This window comes from Gossypium hirsutum, chromosome A08, assembly GCF_007990345.1.
Source record: "Gossypium hirsutum isolate 1008001.06 chromosome A08, Gossypium_hirsutum_v2.1, whole genome shotgun sequence".
Classification (NCBI taxonomy): Eukaryota; Viridiplantae; Streptophyta; class Magnoliopsida; order Malvales; family Malvaceae; genus Gossypium; species Gossypium hirsutum.
The window spans coordinates 125,637,781-125,658,588 of record NC_053431.1 but is presented as its reverse complement, the minus strand read 5'-3'; the positions used below and the strand labels follow the sequence as shown (position 1 = coordinate 125,658,588).

General features: G+C 31.2%; 2 protein-coding genes across 3 annotated transcripts; both read left to right on the top strand.

The window, feature by feature from the left end:
* The first annotated feature begins 5,399 nt into the window (after positions 1–5,399).
* LOC107908204 (post-GPI attachment to proteins factor 3) lies at positions 5,400–8,780 on the top strand. Of its 2 annotated transcripts, none has more exons than XM_041075241.1 (6): positions 5,400–5,539; positions 5,756–5,853; positions 7,096–7,357; positions 7,448–7,644; positions 8,096–8,202; positions 8,320–8,780. In XM_041075241.1, exons 1-6 carry the CDS (start codon positions 5,513–5,515, stop codon positions 8,604–8,606), a joined length of 978 nt encoding a protein of 325 aa, XP_040931175.1. In that variant the 5' UTR covers positions 5,400–5,512; the 3' UTR covers positions 8,607–8,780. The 2 variants fall into 2 exon arrangements, with proteins under 2 accessions (XP_040931175.1, XP_016690937.2); XM_016835448.2 differs by having other exon boundaries at positions 8,015–8,202; positions 8,320–8,779.
* A 4,090-nt stretch (positions 8,781–12,870) lies between these two features.
* On the top strand, positions 12,871–19,822 carry LOC107909163 (protein PAT1 homolog). Its single transcript, XM_016836611.2, has 5 exons — positions 12,871–13,453; positions 14,271–14,413; positions 15,493–15,549; positions 16,256–16,319; positions 17,138–19,822. The coding sequence occupies exons 1-5, from the start codon at positions 13,408–13,410 to the stop codon at positions 19,174–19,176; spliced, it is 2,349 nt and encodes a 782-aa protein (XP_016692100.2). The 5' UTR covers positions 12,871–13,407; the 3' UTR covers positions 19,177–19,822.
* Positions 19,823–20,808: the final 986 nt, after the last annotated feature.

The window sequence follows — 20,808 nt, the reverse complement described above, 5'->3', positions numbered from 1 at the left end:
AATTTGAGTACCAATTAAAAATCTAAATCCTAGTTTGAGAATACTTAATATAATTAACCTAATTAGGAAAATGTTAAAAACATGAAAAACAAAAAATAGACCCCACTGTTCAGTCAAATATAGACTTAATAAAAAAAATCATATATCCTATTCCATATTTATATTCTTACAAGTTAGTCCACGATAGAATATACTTTCTTAGACCAAGGAAAAGAAAGTTAAAAAGCATTTTTCTAGTACGGGATAAATGAATATTTAGTCCTTAGAATTGTTCACATTAGTTTAAAATTTAACAGAGTTTTTTTTTTTCAAATTGATCTTGATTTGAATTCTGTTAAAGTATGATTACATAGAATTCTTAAATTGTGTCAAGTTATCACCTAAAACTTTTATAAAATAAAAAATATAATTTCTTTATAATTTTAATAATATGTGTATTTTTGGATTCTATGTACTTTTTTTTTAGTTCATGAAATGGTATTCTTAAAGAATAAATTGGGAACAGTTACCAAATTTCGAGACTAATGTAGAAAAAAGGGATTAAATTGAAAAAAATATCAAATTTAGGGACTAAATATTAGTTTATATCTTTTAATCTTTCAAGAAAGAAAACGTTTCTAACAAGAAGGGTGTGCACCATCCATATTTGACCTATTATTTTTGTTTTTTTTTATAGAACATTTGAGCTATTATTAAGGGGAAAAATGTATAAAATATTTATAGCAAGACTTTGACTTGCTGTCAGACATCATTGGATCAAGTGCATAATTACTACTGCACATAAAATAAAGCTACAAAAATAGTTAATTTTATTTACCTCAAGTTACATTTTAGTTATTTACGTTTGAAATATTATGTTTTAGTCACTTACGTTATCGTGTTGTAATCTTTTAATCATTGAATTGTTAATTGCTATTAACAGTTTAAAGGTAAACTAACGTGGCACTTTAAATCATTATTTTAAATGAAAATTTTAAGTTAAATTATGCAATTGGACCCTATATTTTTTTCATTCTGAGCAGTTTAATTTGTTCATTTATGTTTTTAACTTTTTTTCTCTATTTTCCATTTTCTTCTGATTCTCTCTCTATTTTCATCCCTTTTTCATTTTTTAACATAATTTTTATATGTTTTCCATTTGTTAAAACTAATCAATAGACTTTTATTTTGGTATTGGATATTTTCTGTATGTTTTGTTTGATCTTCCTTTTAATTAGCTTTTAATATGTTTTCAGCTTAGGGTAACAATTTTGTATTGATCTTCAATGAAAACCTAGAATAAATATTATATTTTTTAATCTTTTTTGTTGATTATAGACAATTGCGAATTGAGGTTTTTGATATTTTACAGTTATTGCTAAAGCTATACAAGGGATCCAAAAATGGATTATTGTAATGATTTTATAGAATTGTTTGGACCTGATATTTCAATGAAGATTCTCATCAATCTGGGTAACCCTTCTGATCTCGTTAGGGTTAGCTAGGTTTCTAGTTCATGGAGTCAATTTGGTAAGCAAACCAATGTCTTTTGTAGAATTTAGCTTGGTGTTCTATTACATATCGAAGAAGAATTGGTATTGATTAATTCAATAGGATCGGTTTTATTCATCTTGCAATGGTCGAAAATGGTTTCCTGGTTTACACACAAAGTATGTAATAAAAGATATTTGACTTTAACAAATAAAGAAATAAAAAGAAAAAATAAATTAGTCAAAAAAATAAAAATACAGGGACTAATTTTAACAAATAGAAAATATAGAAAAACCACATTAAAAAAAATAGAGAAAGGAGAGAAATAGAGGGAGAAGAGAATGGAAAATAAAGAAAAAAACGAAAGTTAAAAAGAACATAAAAGAAAAAAATTAAATTGCTCAAAACAAAAATTATAGGGAGCAATTGTATAACTTAACCTAAATTTTTTATTTGAAATGATGATTTAACGTGCCACGTCAGCTTACCATTACATTGTTAACGATAATTAACGGTTCAGTGGCTAAAATGTTACAACACGATAACGTAAGTGATTAAAATATAACATTTCAAATATAAGTGACTAAAATGTAACTTGAGACAAATGAAAGTGACTATTTTGAAGTTTACTCGGTTTCTAATTTCAAGATAATGTCACATCACCTCCCATCAAATCCTTTTTATTTTTATAAATTTTAATTAAATTTTTGTATAATTTTTATAATTTTTAATTAAAAAGGAATTTCCAAAACTCACTAAATATTTATTAATTGTCATGTAATTTTTTAATAACATTTAAATAAAAATTTTATTTTGATTTATAATATTATTTAAGGAAGTTTAATATTTCAAATTGAAATTACAAATTTTATTTATAAAATTATTGAACAATTTATATTCTATTATTTATATTTTATAATTTAAAAACTGAATTAAGTTTATAATTTTATATTTTAATTAAATTTTAATAAACTGAATTAAGTTTTATATCATAATTTATAATATAATTTGTAACATAATTTATGTTATAAATTATAATTTGAAATAAAATTAAAAATAATGTTGCAAATTATAAATTACTTCAATAATTTTTTAATTGAAATTTATATTGTAAAATCAAAATATTAGACTTAATTAAATAATATTATAAATTATAAAGAATAAAATTAATTTAAATATTATAAAAACAACATTACAATTTACAAATTAATGGAAAACCGGTATCTCTCACATACATTTATAACTAGACACAAAGCTTGGAAAGGGAAAAAGTAAGTGCCTCAGACCCATTTTTCATGTTATTTTTATAATATGTAAATTAATTTTATTATTTTAAAATTTAAATTTTATTTTTAATTTATCTTAAGATTAAATTAAATTTAATGTTTTAAATTTACAATATGTTATTGAAGTATTTAATAATTTGTAATATTGATCAGAGTAGAGTTGAATTAAAGCTAGTGATAGTAAATAAATATTGATTAACCGTATCTATTTAAAAGCTCGTAATAAATAGTTGTAATATTTTATGTTTTAGAGATATTAATTAGAGGTGAAAAATGAACGGATTCAGACCGACTTAAATCAACTTATCTTTGAATTTGTATTATTTCAAACTCGAATTTATTTGGATTTTAATGTGTATTATTGTAGTTTTTTTCAAACCCACGTGTAGGAATACTTGTAATTAAGGTTAGATTGTTTGAAATTACAACAAAGGAATGAAAGAGATACTTCAACTTTGTTTGGAAAAGCATTCAAGTAGGGTTTGTTTGACATGTGATATGTGGACATGATGCACAACTGATAGTTATCTTTGTTTGACAGCACATTTTATTGATGATGGTCGGAAGTTTAGTCAAATTTTGAATTTTGGACATTGGCCACCGCCACATACTGCACTTGTTCTACTTATTAAGAGAATGGGGCATCGAAAAAAAATTAGCATTACATATGCAACAACTTTTGTGTGGTAATGTTGATCAACAAGGTGCATTGTTATATTCCATTCGTTGTGTGAAGTATGTTGAAGGTTAAAAAGCAAAAAGATTAAGTTTCAACAGTGTGCGGTTGAATCGAATTTGAATTATTAAAAGGTAACAAGATAAAATTTTACATATTTGATGTTCCGAAAGTTTTTCTATTTTCGTTCATGGTAAAAAAAATTATACAAGCGGGTTCAAGTTTAGAAGGATATTAAGTATTTGTTTAAAGAATTCGATAATGGGCAATGCGCTTTTTAACTTCATAAGCAGAGTTAAAAAAAATTGTCATATGTCCCATTCTTTTATATATTTATTTGTTAGATATTTTTTAAAAAATATATTACATTCATTAGTCATCACTCGGCTTAGTGTACCAAATATTTTCTCTTATTTTCACACTCTAAGTGCATATGACATCATCTTAAATCCATTTGTAGAGTTTTTATTTATTTATGTAATACTTATATTTAAACATTTTACTGAGTTTGTGTCATTCTTAATTGAGTTGGGAAACTACAAAAATATTTATTTTTAAAATTATAATTAATATTAATATGATGACAATTTTATCTTTTCATACTTTTATATTATATTTAAATAAAAAGATTTAAATTATAAATTCAAAAATCGAACACATGTTCAATAATATTAAAATGTAAGTTCATTACCACTTTAGTCTCAATATTCGTTATTGAAAACATTTTTAAAATTTTAATATAAAATATTTTCTTTCACACACGTCGTGGGTGGATGTAAAATTTTTAATACATTATAATATATTTTTTTTATTTCTATGTTGATCATAAATGAAGATAATTAGTTTTCTACTTTCTTTATGAATTTGTATCAGATCAATAACAATACATAATCTTATAAGTAAAAAAAAAAAATATTAGTGCACAAAATTTTTTTTGGCAAACTACCAAAAAGAAATAATATCGGCATGCCCATACATTAGTTTCATATTTTTTTACAATTATAAAATAACCAAGGAGGTTTACTTTATAGGAATGTAATTATTACTAAATTATAGTGTACAAAATTAGAAAAAATATTTCATACATTCTCCATAGTGTTTTTTATAGGAATATAGTAAATTATATGTTATTTGTTTGACCCATCTTTTTTGACTTCACAACATATTAATTTCTCTTTGCATTGTGTTTTACATGTGTTTGGATGTCAAAGTTGAAAACTTGGTTGCCTTAATTATTGTTTCATACACAATGTATAACCTTATTGTGCCTTTATTCCCCCTATAATGGACACGTCTCTCGCTAACCTGGAACAATAGAAGATAGATATTTCATACAAACAAGACAATCTCAAAATACCCAAAATAATTGGGTTGGAAACTCTTTTTATTTTTTATTTTAGTAAATAAAGGGACTGTTGAAGGTATATAGCATCCGATATTTGGTGTAAATCATCTTTAAAGATAAATCAAGCATGAACAGATATAACTTCAAACATCGACAACTTGTTAAGTTAACTATTGACAGCTTTAGCCATACAATTTACTAGTATATTTCGAAACTTGAGTTGCCAATTTTTTTTGCATAAATCATATATCAATTGTAGCTCTGAAATGTTACTATCAATCACATAATCATTTCCTATTAAATCAACCAATAAAGCATTATCACTTTCGATCACTACTTGTTATATTGGAAGCTTTAACTTACCAAATCAATACTGACCTTATTATATTGAGAGCTTATAAGTTGACGTGGCAATGACTAATTATTAATTCGAGTAACTCAACCAATTATATTGTATATATTAATTAGAATTAGAATTATGATCCAAACTTTAAAAATCAATACAATCAATTCAATTATTTAAATTTAATTTAATTTGATTTAATAATTAAATTTACTTAAATTAAAATCAAATATAATCCAAATAAAGTTGATTCGAATACTAATTTTGGACAAATTAAAAGGAAAATGAAATGTTCTCTTCCTTCCATTCTGTTGCATTGATTTCTCTCCATCTTCTTCATTCTTTGGTTATACTTTTGCATTGATGGTGCATTGCTTACAACAACCATCACAATGTCAACTGGATTTTCCATCCACAAGGTTAAAAAATATTAAATTTTTTACTCATGTTTTTCTTTTTGACCCATTTTGATCTAATCTTACAATTTGCATTCCTCTTATGTTTGCTTTTTTATCTAACCTTACAAATGACAAAAAAAAAAACCCAGAAATTAAAATTGCCCATTTAATTATTTAAGCTTCTATTCCTCATTTTCAATTGGTTTTTTCTTCTTCTTCTTCTTTTTTTCCATTCAGATGATGATGGATCGTTATTCGATAGCTGTTTTTATGATGATTTCATTTCTTGTTGGAGTCTTGAATGCAAGTGAGGGTGATTCTGATTTACATTACAGGTTTTTCTCTTCTTTCTATTGTTCTCCATTGCCTTTTTTTTTTATAAAGGGTAGGGGGCAAGAATCGTCTGGGATCGGTTTCGTGAAAACTTGAACACAAAATTTTTTGTTTCCTTAATTTGTGAATGTTCTACCTTTAGTTTATGCATCATTTAAGTATTTGTACATAGTAGGAAAAAACAGTTATTTTCCAAACTATCATGGGAAATTGCTATATAAGCGTATGACAACGCCCAAGGATCTTGTGAAATTATTAATACATTATTTGAGGTTTGAACTTGCTAGTGGTTCCATATTGGGATTTGAACATTTTTTAGTTTAAGTTAATCAATGATATTTATTTAAATATTGGACAAAAAAAATCTTAGCCTCAATGTGAGAACAATTTCTAAGTTCAAGTCCCATATGAGAGCAATTGCCTAGGTCAGGTCTCAATGTGGGAACAATTACCTAGTCTAAGGATTAATTTAGACAAAAAAAAGTTCAAACCCTAATGTAAGAACAATTGTCAAGTTCAGGCCTTTAATAATGCATTAATACTTTTTTTTTACAGCTCACACATTAATAGTGGGAGCTACACACCACTAGCAAGTAATTCTTGTGATTCGATCTCACGAAGTGAATATGAATGAATAACCTTAACTTTGACCTCTTGTGACATTGATAAGTATATAAAGTTTGAGATTAAGAAATATATTTTCCATGTGGAAATCTCCCAATAGGTATGCATATTACTTAGTTGTCAGTTTGCAATTGTCATTTATTTGAATTGAAACAATTGTTATACCATTCATTTGGTTAAACTATTTAAGGCAGGTCTTGCCGGATCGTGATTGCAATACCAATGCATAACGTTCTTGATGCAAGTCCAAGAAATAATGGCCCCTATATGGCTAGTGTTGCATATGAGTTAAGGGATTCTGATTAAGGTTGATTCAAATATACAAATATCTGATAGCACGGACCATGGCCAGATCAATGATTAAGGTTGATCAATATAAGAAAACTCATTTTTTATTGCAAGTGTTAGTGGAATCAACACTTTGTTTTTTTCTACCTAAAGTCACCCAAAAGAATATATCTCATTAGGAAACAATGTTTTGAAGAAATGTACATATATCATTTTGGTTTATGGGAGTTCTGTAACAGCATTATGCTTTGAAATAGAGCAAGGGTGTTTAGATTTAATGATTCATATACCTCTCTGTATGGATTGATTAGATGGAATGTTTTGAATTTTAGGTCTTGTCTGGCAGAATGTGAGGAAACCGGATGTGTTGGAGATCAATGCTTTCGACACTGCAACTTTCCTTCTAATGGGGTTCTCGTTGATGGTCCATGGTATATGAAAGAACCACTTTACTTGAAGTGGAAACAATGGGAATGCGAAAGTGATTGTCGTTACGCTTGCATGATCGACAGAGAGAAAGAAAGAGAAGAACGTGGTGAAGAACCTATCAAGTATCATGGTAAATGGCCCTTCAAGCGAGTTCTCGGAATTCAGGTTTGACCTCGATAAAGATTATTTGGAACATAATCACAGTGTTCGCATTATTTCTCTTGACTCAGAGTCTAGACTCTCTTTTTCTCTCAGGAACCAGCTTCTGTTGCTTTCTCCGCACTCAACCTTGCAATGCATCTTCATGGTTGGCTATCCTTTGTCAACCTTCTTTACTACAACTTGCCTTTAAACCAAGATAAGAAGGCGTACTACGAATTTGCAAGTTTGTGCCACGTATACGCCATCTTGGCGATGAATTCATGGTTTTGGAGCATTGTTTTCCATACTCGGTAAGCATTTTCTCCATTCACATCTCTTGTATGTTTCGGGGATCATCATCTTCACTACCAGGCGGTCCAGGCCTAGTTTGAGGCGTGCATTAACATGAACAGTCAGAGCAACATAGTTTGTACTTACACGTACCAATCACGATGACCTTTTATATGTTTAGGTGCAAGAATATGTTAACTGATGCACCTAATGCCATGTTGCTCCTTGTCGATGCTTAACTTAACCTACTCACCATGCTTATAAGCTCTAAAATCTCTCTTTCTGAAATGTCTGTACTTACACGTACCACAGCAGATGAAAGTAACTATATGTATGCATGTATGATGGCCTCGTTTCAATATCTGAAATGTCTATTAATTCGAATTACAGCGAAGTGGATTTAACAGAATCTTTAGACTATTCATCTGCTGTGGCACTACTTGGTTACTCTCTTATTCTATCTATACTTAGAAGCTTTAATGTGAGAGATGAGGCTGCTAGGGTCATGGTTGCTGCTCCATTTCTCGCCTTTTTCACTACACATATTTTGTACCTCAACTTCTATAACCTCGACTACGGTAACATCTCTGATCTCGGGTTAATTCTGCTTTAACATTTTATGATATGAGAAGCTTGCATTGTCACAGAACATCATGCTTTACACATGCATAACATGATATGAAACTTTCATACAGGGTGGAACATGAAAGTTTGTGCAATAATGGGGGTTGCTCAATTTCTGGTATGGGCAATTTGGGCCGGCGTGACTCGCCATCCATCACGGTGGAAGCTGTGGACGGTGGTCTTCGGAAGTGGCCTTGCAATGCTTTTGGAGATCTATGATTTCCCTCCTCATTATGGAGTGTTTGATGCTCATTCTTTATGGCATGGCACAACTGTTCCACTCACCTTCCTATGGTGGAGTTTCATTAGAGACGATGCCGAGATTCGAACTTTAGACTTCATTAAGAAGATTAAGTGACATATTTATCTTATTAATTGGTTTTAAGTTTTTTAACTTTGTTTTTATGTTTTCCCTATTTGGATGATTTTAGAGCATAAATTTTGATGGAATTATGCTACAATTATATTTTTTTAAAAAGAAAATTATGTTTGTTTTGGGTAATTAAGAGTTAAACAGTTTTCATTAAACTAAAAGAGAGTTGCCCATGAGTCGGGTCGGATCGAATCTAAAAAAAATTCAAGCACAAGCTCATTTTTAGTTGATATTTTATATATTTTTATAATTAAATTTTAATTTAAGAAAATTTGTTTAATTTGAATTCAAGCTAAGCAGGTCCAAAGTACAAATTAAAAATCCTTATACAAACTCGACTCAAGTCGGATCGGGCGAACTATCCTACCTTTGGACAAGTCTAACTAGAAGCTAAGTATAGATGCAATTAAAAAGACCAAAAGATATCAAATATGATTTTGCTTTAGCTCGAGTTTACGATAGGTTGAGTAATAAAGTGTGTGATATTCTTTAAATATGGTTTTAGGGTTTAAGTCTTTGATGAAAAATATAGCATTTGAAAAGCTTTGCACTTCGTTTAAGTATTCAACCCAACTCGACGTCATTCTGATCAGAGGCGAAAGTAAGGGACAAGCAACGGCTTTAGCCCCTTAAAATAGAAGATTATGCTTTTGATCGTTGAAAATCTATTAAAAAGTTTAAGTTAATAAATAAAAATATTATAGTTTGGCTTTTCAAAAATGATAGTGTAATAGACCAATTTTATTCAGCCCACACAAAAATAGACAAAAAACAGATAAACTAAAAAATAAACAAGTCCATTAAGAGTTCATTTTACAAGCCCAAGTCAAGCCCCAAATACATCACCTAACCCAAAATCCTAAAGCCCAATACTACACCAACCCAAGCCCAAAACCCTAAAAACTAACCAAATCCCTAGTTTCACCTTTGAAAGCTTCGGTGCCACTCCTTCGCCACGTTAGCAGATGCGCAACCCGAGGTCTCTCCCCTTCCTTTCACCGAAATGGCAAGGCATGGCTCCTTAGCATTGTTGACCTTACCACGAGCACCTGCAAAAGAAAAAAACAAAAAAGGACAGAGAGTAGAAACAACAAAAATAAAAATACAAAAATGAATATTCTGTAATATATTTAGCTATAAAAGCCATAACAACCACATGTATTTTTTTACAAAAGCAATTGAATAGATTTAAAAAAATCGAATACAAAAAACTAAATGTTAAAAGAAAAACAAAGGTGATTCGTTTTGTTTTTTTTATTAGAAAAGCATAATAAATAAAAAAATAAAGTTTTTTTTTTACCTGTGTCGTTTCACTTCCTGCCGTCGTCAAAGGTCTTCTCCGACCCCGAAAGCCTCAAAACCCACAAGGGTTCCACCTGGGCTTCGACGAGGGGTGTGCATTCAGAAAAAGAGAAAAGGCTAGAAGTTTTTTGGATTTTTTTTCGAGTTTAGAAGGCATCGCCTTTAGATCTGGGTATTGGGGGATCAAAAAGGCTGGAAAAGCTTATTTTTTGTAACTCCAGCCATCGGAGGCGATGGTCGCCGTCGTTGATGACCGTTGGCCACGGCAGAGCAACAACGGCCTTGTGGCCGAACTCAGATATGGCTTCAGAGAAAAAAGAAAGAAAAGAATTAAAAAAAACAATTTGGAAATGATTTTTTTAATTTTTTTACTTAAATAGGGGTCACCTAAACAACGTTTTTTCGTCGTGGCCTAAACGCTCCAAAATGATGTCGTTTTGGGGCCGACTCGATGACCCGACCCAGATTCCCTTGGGATCTGCATGTTAGGGGAAGGTCTAATTGCTTCTTTGACCCTTCCGCTTTTTTGCTTTTTTTCAATTTCATCCTATAGTTCATTATTTCATTTCTATTTTTTCCCTTTTATTTTACTCTTGTGCAATTTAGTCCCTCCGACCCACTAATAATCCCTTTGGGAATGACGTGTAAATTGGATTGGGAAAATTGCCCTCCGAGCCCCTTTACTTTTCTATTTTATTTTAATTTAATCTTTTATGTTCTATTTTCTTATAATTTAGGCTTTAAATTTTGTTATAATCTCAATTTAGCCCTTCTTTTTATCTTTTAATTTTCAACATTGCTAATTTATTTTATTTATATTTTTACTCCTTTTTTTACACTTTTTTTTTATTTTTATGTTTTCACTTTTAATTTTTATTTTGGTATTAATCATATCATAATTATTATTGTCATCATCATCGATTAATGTCATAATTATTGATTTTATTTTTACTCACATAGTTATTTTATTTTTATTTTGCCATCACCATATTATACATCATATTTAAATATATTTGATCACCTCCACACTATATTCAAAGAAATTAATTGCACATCGCATTAAATGTTATATTTGTTTCTACCCGATGCATAGAAAATAATTAGAACTAAAACGATGTTCTTTAATTAGGGGATTCGAGAAATAAGTACCAATTTCAGGTATTATGAGGGTGTTAATCCTTTCTCATACGTAACTAACTTCTAAGCCCATTTTTGGTAAATTTTGTATATCGAAAATCATCGTTTTAGTAAAATTAACCTTTTATTTAAAATGATCAAATTTGAGGTGACTCAATCACACTTAATAAAAGAATTAGTGGTGACTCCATCTTCTTTTAAAAAATAAAAAGTCGAGCTCAAAAAGGTTTCAACAGGTAGAATTTCGATTCAATTCTTCTAAAAACTATAAACATATATACCAATATAATGGTGAAATTGTATTTTAACTCTCATAAAAAATATATAGCTCGATCTCGATCCACTGGAAAAAGGTTTTGGCTTCGCCATTGTTTTTAGGGTAAACTATACAAATAGTCACCCAACTATGCCCGCATTCTTGTTTTGATCACCCAACTTTAAAAATTTTTAATTTAGGCACTAACGTTTGAATTCGTTCCTATTTTGGTCATCTATTGTTAAATTGATAACGAAAAGCCTTTTTCTAATTGGTATAATAACATATTTAGTTCTTAATACTTACATATTCTACCAAATTGGTCCTAATTCTAAATAATTCAAAAAAAATAACCCTTTATATTTACAAATTCTATCAATTTAATCCTCAAAATTACTACCCAAAACTTTCAAATTTTAAAACATGGGCATTCTATATTTATAAATTTGTAAAATCTAAAAAAAGAAAAAACCTTCATTTCTATAGATTAAGATAACTTTATTTCTTGAAACTTCAAGTCCAAAATTAGTTATTAAAAAAGAAATCCTAAATTCTTGAACTTTAACCCTTATTTAACTGATAATGTATTAGAAACCAGAGGTAAATTTAATGAAAATAGATTCCAAAATTCTAATGACGTTGACAAAAAATGAAATCTCCTGGATGAACATTCGTCATCCCAGGTCAGCAACATTACTCCTCCCAACACTAATCATAATGTTGGTTTCTGAGAATTATGTATTGAAAACCCACGTTTTATATCTAGGTTTTAATTTTTTAGATATTAATTATGTATCGTATATATAGAATTAATCTTTTCATTCGAATTGATTTATTGTAATTACAACAACAACAGCATTCAAAAGTTTAAATTTATAGCGTCTCATAATGTAATATTTTTTACAATTAAAAATTGACGTTTGACATCAAATCTAATGTTTATCACCAAGTTTTAAACATGTCTCCACGATTTATACAAGGTTGAGGCCATTTCATTTTCTTTCTTTTCTGTCATCGAAAATATAACACTACCTCCCTTCTCAATTTTTCTCATCTGCAAATGTTGATTGTAGTGACATGGTCTCCGCGACTTGTTTGCACACCAGTTGAACATCATTTATCTTCTATTTCAAATATATAAATACTTTCAATGCTAAAAGCACTGCTCCTACCTCTACTGAATCAAATAAATGAAAATTAATTTTTATATTTGTGAAATATCGTATGAAACGGGAGGGGAAAAACAGATATAGATTTAGAATGTTTCTATTTTAAAAGGTGAAAGTTTTGATTAAGAAGCTTTAAGATTAAATTAATAGAATTTATAAATATAAAAGGTTAAATTTTATTAATTTATTTAAAATTAGAATCAAATTGATGAAATATATAACTGTAATATCTCGAATTTTTTATTTTAAGTCAATAAAATGAATAATTAACTTAATAATTAAGAGTTAATATAATTTTGCTCGAGATTCAAATTCAAATTCTTTTATACACGTGATTCGTTTAAACTTATAAAAACCCTAAAGTTTAAAAAAATTAAACTAAAGAGTATCGAATATCAAAAGGAAATTAAAGTCATCATAATTTTTTTTAATAAATAAATGTATCAATCTTTCACTATTTTCCTTTTTATTTGATTTTCTTTGTTATTTTCTATCCAAAGAAAATTATTATTATTATTATAATTCGGTTTTTAATTTTCTCTACAAAACCAGATTTCACTTCAATCCCTAGCTCTGTTTTAATCTATCTGTCTGTCCAATAATTATTAATAAATAAATATAAAATAATTGCCCTTTTGTTAGCTCTTCTTTAGGGTTCCTCCCTCCATCTCTCGTCTTCGATAATTTTGACTTGAAGAAAAGGCCATTTCTTTGCAAAGGGTTTTTGCTTTTTAAACCACTTTTTTTCTATTTTAAAATTCCTTCCCCCTTTGAATTCCTTTATTTAAAAAATAAATAAATTATTTTACTCTATTTTTTTGGCCTGAAAGAAACAATTTGGTTGAAGATTCAGTTAATAATGAGAGATTTTTGTTTTGGGTTTTCTCTTTTTTTTTGTTGTAATTTTGAATTGTAGATAAAAATGGACGCTTCTGAGAATCTTAAGCAAATTGGCGATACTTCTACAGGTCTGATATTTTATTCCTTTTTCTTCTAATTTACTCAATTTATGCTCTCATTTTGTATGTAAAAATAGTTTTGGGTTAGCTTGATAGTTTGGTTTAAGCTCAAATTTCAACTAAGTTAAATTTGAAATGTTTAAAGTTAAGAACTTGATTGGTTTTTTTTAACAAAATAATGAAATTAGATCTGGGATTATTGGGTTTCCAATGTTTATGTTAGGTATTATATTGTGAATAATACATTTTGATTCTAGTTTTAGGTTGGTGCTTTGTTTCATAGTGGCATTGGCATTTTTTACATTATTGGAATTATAAAGTTTGAATTTTGAGTACTGCAGCTTAATGATTTAAATGTGCTTTTGCTTTGGTTATATTAATTGACTTTGACTTCGAATAATCGCATATGAGAAAAATGATTATAGTACATATGGAGACATTTTCCTCCCTTCTCTGCCAATTCCAAGGATCAAACTTGTGTGTCTAACTGTTTTGGCATCCCCTTGGCCTTGGGCATACAGTAAAAAGTTGCTTTTGTGACGGTGCATGGTGGATTAGAATAGATAGTTGACTGCTTGCTGTTTGATCTTAAGGGAAAGGGTAAAACAAAGACTCCTTGTTCTTTCTTGTATTATTATCATTATTATTTTTTCATAATTTTGTGTGGACTTATGTTCTGGTGAAAAGTTTGGATTAATAGAGGTTCTTTTCAGGGACACTTGTTGGCACTGTTTTTAGTGATATGACATGTACCTTATGTTGTGATATTTTTTTCCTCTTCTGTTTAGGAGTATATTTTAGTAAAATTAGCTTTACTATGATGCAGGAGGTGCAGTATTTGATGCATCACAATATGCGTTTTTCGGAAATGATGTTCTTGAGGAAGTTGAATTGGGGGGACTAGATGAGGAGGAGGATTTACCTGCAGTTGGACTTGATGAAGAGGAGTTTTTATTTGATGGAGAAGAGGTTAATATTCTTTTTCTTTTCGGTTCTGTTTTTCCTTTCTCCATTGTTCTTGCAAATTTATACAATGTAGGACAAAAGCAGTGGTTACTTGCTTGAGAAGTAAATCTCTCCCTTCTAAAAATGATGCTAATAAGTAGCCTTCTGGAGTTATGGTGGATGCTTTTCTTTCCCCTGTGCCCTTGAACAGATAGAGGCCTCCACATTTGATTAGTGTTTGGCATTCTATTTTTGTTTGTGGAGTAAAACTTTGCAGTAGCTCATTTTATACATTGTTCTAAACGTCTCTGCAAGACTTTACAAACCTTGAGGCAATGTTATTTATAAGTTGAAAGCATAATCATCTTGGTTGGGCTGTTTTCTGAAACTAATTTACTTCTCTTTGTGACTTCTTCACAATGAAAAATTAGCTCTTGTGTACTTCTCTCTCAGAAAGTTATATTGTATAAGCTACCGTGATGTAGTGGCTTGGTTATCCTGCATCTGTATTGGAGATTGTGTTACTTGTACATAGGTGCTTCTTGAAGTAACATTTGTTGTTCCTCATATGCTATCACTTCCCAGAGAAAATATGTTGAGAAGGTATTAGGAAGCTTTTCTTAAGGATTTCTCATGTGCTTTATTTGTCTGTTCCTTTTATTGAGGGAAAGACCTGGAATTATATGAATTCCCTTGCACCTTCAACCTGAAACTTTCCTCACAACACCTCTTTCCCCAGAAGGATAAGGATATTTGAATTTACAACTTCTAGTTATATATGAAGCCTCCTTGATGGAATAAGTTTGTGGGATGTTTTATACCCATCATGCAGAAGTTTTAGACAAAAACTCAACCCCTGTTGCAAGATATAGAAGACTGTCCCTTTCTGCTTGAGTTGTTCTTCCTTGTATCCGTGGAATGGTAAACTTAGATTGGTTTCTAATGCAGTTAAAATTTCATGTTCTAATCAATATTTCATCACTTTAGGTGATACTTTTGGCACATGTAACTAACTAATTTTCAAGATCATTCATCTCATATTTGATTTTAGTAGAATATTTCATATGCTTGATGCTTGGTCTAATTTCTCTTTATATTTGCAGGGTGAAGTTTTGAGACCCTTATCAGAAATTGATGATCTTTCCAGTACATTTTCAAAGGTAAGTCCACTACGTAATTTACTATATTTTAGAAATAGGAAGGGTTAGCTTCTAATTTCATTTGTTAACTAATAATGTATTGTCTTCTCATACTTTTATGGGGCTAAATCAGTTTAATCCTCTCAACTATGCTAGAAATGGATCTGTTGAGAGTTCAAGCAATAGTTGGTGCAGATACCTCTGGAACCAAATTTACTGTTAGCTTTAGGCCTTATTTCCATGCTGACTGAATTTAAGGATGAAATCTCAGTATCTAACTGAAGCTCACCTTACTTTTAAGCTTGTTCAGATTCTTAAGATTGACAAAAAAATGTTTCACCAACTCCTTTCCAAACTCTTCCAACAGTGTTGTAACGAGATTGGTCCTCCAAACTTCTATTAACTAAGTAAGAGCATTGGCATTAGCATTAAGCTGCTTTTATAATGAACCTTAACTTTGCTTTATAATTTGGGTTAATTTTCTTATAGTTCTTCAAAAAGATAATCTCCTTTTAATTTATTTCTCCTTGTTTGCTAGTGTCTAGATAAAATCTTTTGTACTATTAAAAAGCCATAAAGGGATAAAGTTCCTATTTTTTTCCTTGATGTTTCTGGAAATCACAGTTCACCTCTGGCAAGTATGGAGATGCATGATTCTTGGTGGTTAATTCTGGTCTAGCATTGATGATTAAGAGTTTGCTTATGTTACCTTGTGATTTTGTTGCAGTTGAACACAGCCATCAATGGACCAAGAGGCTCAGGGATTGTTGGTGACAGGGGATCTAGAGAAGGTGAATTTGTTTATCTCATTACTTAATTTATGTTTTTGAGGTCCAATCATTTTTGGTTTTGTTTCTTATAGCTCTTCATATGTTATACTTGGGATCAATGCTGATAAAATAAGATATCCGGGGATGAAGTTGAATAAATATCAAGAAAATAGATCAGGATAACTGTTTTCGGAGTGTTTTAGGTTGTTGATTTCATATCTAGATAAAATAAATGGAAAAATGTGGGTTGGTTATATCCAGATTATGATCAATTTATTTGGTGTAAGGTCATTGCTTGTACATTTGATAAGACTCCTATACAGTTTGTATTATGCATATAGATCCTTAGGTGCAGTGGATATGCTTTCTGTAATATAGTTGAGTAGAAGATAAGATGATAGATAGTTTTACTAAAATTCTGGGATGGATTCCCTTTGGTGGTTAAGAGGTTGCCTATTGAGTGGGTTGGGTTATTACAAAGTAGAATTTTAGTTAAATTGGCTTTATCCCCCCCCCCCCAAACTTGTTTCTTGTGCTAAATAAATCATGAATTTTTGCATATATTCAAGTATCTTAAGCATCTAAAGTCTGAACATCATTGAATATCCAAACGTTGGAACTGAACAACCTTTATGTGTTATGCTAACTTTTTATTATATCAAGAAGCTTAAAATTTAAATGTTTTAACAAATGCTAAAGAATTTGGTCCCTTCTTTTGCTTAATTTGTTCCACCATGACACATTATTATCATAATCAATAATCATCATCTGACACTTTGCAAGGTTTCCTTCAATACCTTTTAACAATCATCATGCTGACCATGGTTTTCTCCTTCAAGGTTCATCTGTTGCTGAATGGTCACATGGGGAGGAATTACCTTATTGGCTTGGTCAGCAGGCTCTTGAAACTGAAAATGTTCCCAGAGACAAGCACTGGTCATCACAACTGTCACCCAATTTGGACTCAAAGCATCTCTACAGGACATCCTCATACCCTGAGCAGCAGCAAAAGCAACATTTTTCTAGTGAACCAATTGTAGTTCCAAATTCTTCTTATAACAAGCCATACCCTCCGCCTGGTGGCAGATCCCATCAAGCTTCACCAAACCTAAATTCTGGTCACTTGAATAATCCATATATGGTTGGTGGATCACAAATGGCACCTTCACCAAATCTCTCTGGCTTCTCTAGTTCTCAGTTTCAAATGCCACATTTACATCAGGGGTTAAATTATGGCAGGAATATGCCTGACTTTGCTCCTGGTCTTTCTGGCAATAGTTTTCCATCAAATCAATGGGAGAGCCGGCCAAAATTGCATGGTGGAGATAATTCCAGTGTTTTGACCAATATGTTGCAACAACAGTTACCTCATCAAAATGGTTTGATTACATCACAATTAAGGCCGCAGCTGCAGGCGCACCAGCAGAGGCTGCAGCACCCTGTTCAGCCATCATTTAGCCATTTATCAGGGGTTCAATCACAACTGGTTAATCCTCATCTTTCTCCATCACCACCTCTAATGAACAAATTTGAATCTATACTTGGTATTGGTGATCTGAGAGATCAAAGACCGAAATCGGCTCAAAAAGGTAGGTATTCTCAGCCTGGCTTTGATAGCAGTGGAATGAGGAGTGATATTGGATGGCCTAAATTTAGATCCAAATACATGTCAACTGATGAGGTTGAGGGCATTCTTAGAATGCAGCTCGCTGCAACTCACAGTAATGATCCTTATGTGGATGATTATTACCACCAAGCTTGTCTTGCAAGAAAATCTGCTGGGGCAACATTGAGACATCATTTTTGCCCAACTCATCTCAGGGATCTTCCTTCCCGAGCACGTGCAAATGCTGAGCCACACGCTTTTCTCCAAGTTGATGCTCTTGGGAGGGTACCTTTCTCTTCAGTTCGCAGGCCTCGCCCTCTTCTTGAAGTTGACCCTCCAAATTCTTCCTTTGTCACCAACAATGATCAGAAAGCTTCTGATATGCCCCTTGAACTGGAACCAATGCTTGCTGCTAGAGTTACAATAGAGGATGGTCTATGCCTTCTTCTTGATGTAGATGATATTGATCGGTTATTGAAGTTTAATCAGTTGCAGGATGGTGGAGCCCAGCTGAGACGAAGACGACAGGTTTTGTTGGAAGAGCTGGCTGCATCACTTCAATTGGATGACCCACTTGCTAAGAATGGCCACACAGATGAGCTTGCTCAAAAGGATGATCTTGTGTTTTTACGGATAGTTGCCCTCCCCAAAGGCCGGAAGTTGCTTGCAAGGTACCTTCAGCTTCTTTTTCCAGGTGATGAGCTTATGCGAATTGTCTGCATGGCCATTTTCCGTCATTTAAGATTCTTGTTTGGAGGCCTTCTGACTGATCCAGGAGCGGAAACTACTGATAACCTTTCGAAGGTTATTTCCTCATGTGTTCATGGCATGGATCTTCGTGCACTTAGCGTCTGTCTTGCAGCTGTGGTTTGTTCTTCAGAGCAGCCCCCTCTTCGCCCTCTTGGAAATCCCAGTGGAGATTGGGCATCTCTTATTCTGAAGTCTGTTCTTGATAGGGCAACAAAACTCATGATTGATTTTAGAGCTGCTGGCAATTACAATATGGCCAATCAATCTCTTTGGAAGGCCTCATTCGACGAATTCTTTAACCTTCTTACCAAGTATTGCATAAACAAATATGATACTGTTATGCAGTCCTTGTGTATGCAGGTCAAACCAAATATGGCCATCAATGAATCAGATGTTACAAAAGCAATTAAAAGAGAAATGCCAGTTGATCTTTTACATGCATGTTTACCCCACATTAACGACCAGCAGAAAAAGCTGATATTGGATCTCTCTCAGCGGTCTTTGGTTGTAGGACAGTCATGATGGCAGAAGTTTTGAATTCACACATTGAAGCATTATACGAGCAAATGATGCCATGTGCTGGAAGGAATGCGATTAGCGATACCATTGCCTCATGCAGCTACGGTGGAGCTCTCCAAGGATATTTAGAGTAAAGGTTGATATGATAGCCCCTTCCAGATTTTAGTCTTACTAGTTGGTGTTCTTCTATCTTTAATAACATGCTGCTTTTTTAGCAAAACATACAAGTTGGCCAATGTGTATTGTGATACAACCCTTGTGAGATATTTTTGATATTCTTGGGTCCTTTCCATACATTGGAGCTTATTTTGATGCTCTGTTGTCTAGAGATGTAGTTAGTATGTACATGGTTCAGTACGGAAGATTGCCCGCATTCCGAGTATTATTTTCCAAGGAGGTGGGATGGATCATGTGTTGTTCTCTGTTGGAAGAGTCCCCATGCCGGAAGGTATGACGGTGTTGGCTTTGAAACTAAAATGGTGATTTTAGCTTTAATATTGGTAGCATTGTTGCTTTTGGTTTGAATTCTAGTTTGTGATTTTTTAATTTCATGGAAGAATGGCTGTTGGATTCTTCTTTGGCCCTTTTTATTCTACTATATATGTATGCATGTATATATTATTATAATGTCATTTGAAGTTCTTGGCTAGGATGAGCTACCCCTATATTTTGTTTGGAAACTCAGGCTCTATGTTCTTAATGATATGGAATAGTATGGGAAGGTAGGCTTTTCTTCATGGCTTTTCTAGCTCCACCTTTGATGATTGTACATAATTGTTTTGTTGGATAAGATATGTTTTTGCTAATATATCATGTTATATAGTAACATCTGAATATAAGTGTCATTTTTCATTTTATAAATTGAAGGCTTATCGGTTAAAAATAAAAAAAATAATAACTCTCCCCCCACCACCGCTCTCCCTTCCCTCTTTCTCTCCCCACCGTCGCCTCTCCCGGTTGGCCATCTTCTTGGCATTTTCTATATTATTTGGCTTTCTTAAGTTGCAAATTACTCGTAGAATACCTTGTAACTATTATACATTTTCCTTTTCAGCTGTTTGAAACGGGTTTAGAGCTTTCACTTTCTCACCTGAAAGCTCTTACTAAATTTGCTATCGGCATGGGATTAACTCGGGTGATTTTGGTCACTCCAATAGGGGAGAGCAGTTTGAGAGAGGGACGGGGTGAGGGAGGGATTTTTTTTTATTTTTTTTTTAAAATTTAGTATTAATATAAAATTTAAATTCATTATTATATTTTTTGAATATTTATGGATTTTTATAAATTTTTAAATTTTATATTATTGTTTTTTTCAACAATATTATTTTTATATATTTTTAAAATTTTATTATATATATTAAGATATTTATGTATTTGTATATATTTTTTTATTTTTTTAGAATTAGGATTAAATTGAGAATATTTGTAAATTTTGAGGGTTAATTTTTAAAATTTATGACTAAATTAATAAATATGTAAAAGTTAAGGGTTAAATTTGTTATTATATCGACATTTAAACTATTACATCAACTTGTCATTTGTGATTTTAATAAGAGTGACCAAAATGATTAAATTATATAATGTGAATGTTTAAATTGTAAATTTTTTATTTTAAAAGCCTAAAATGAATTATTC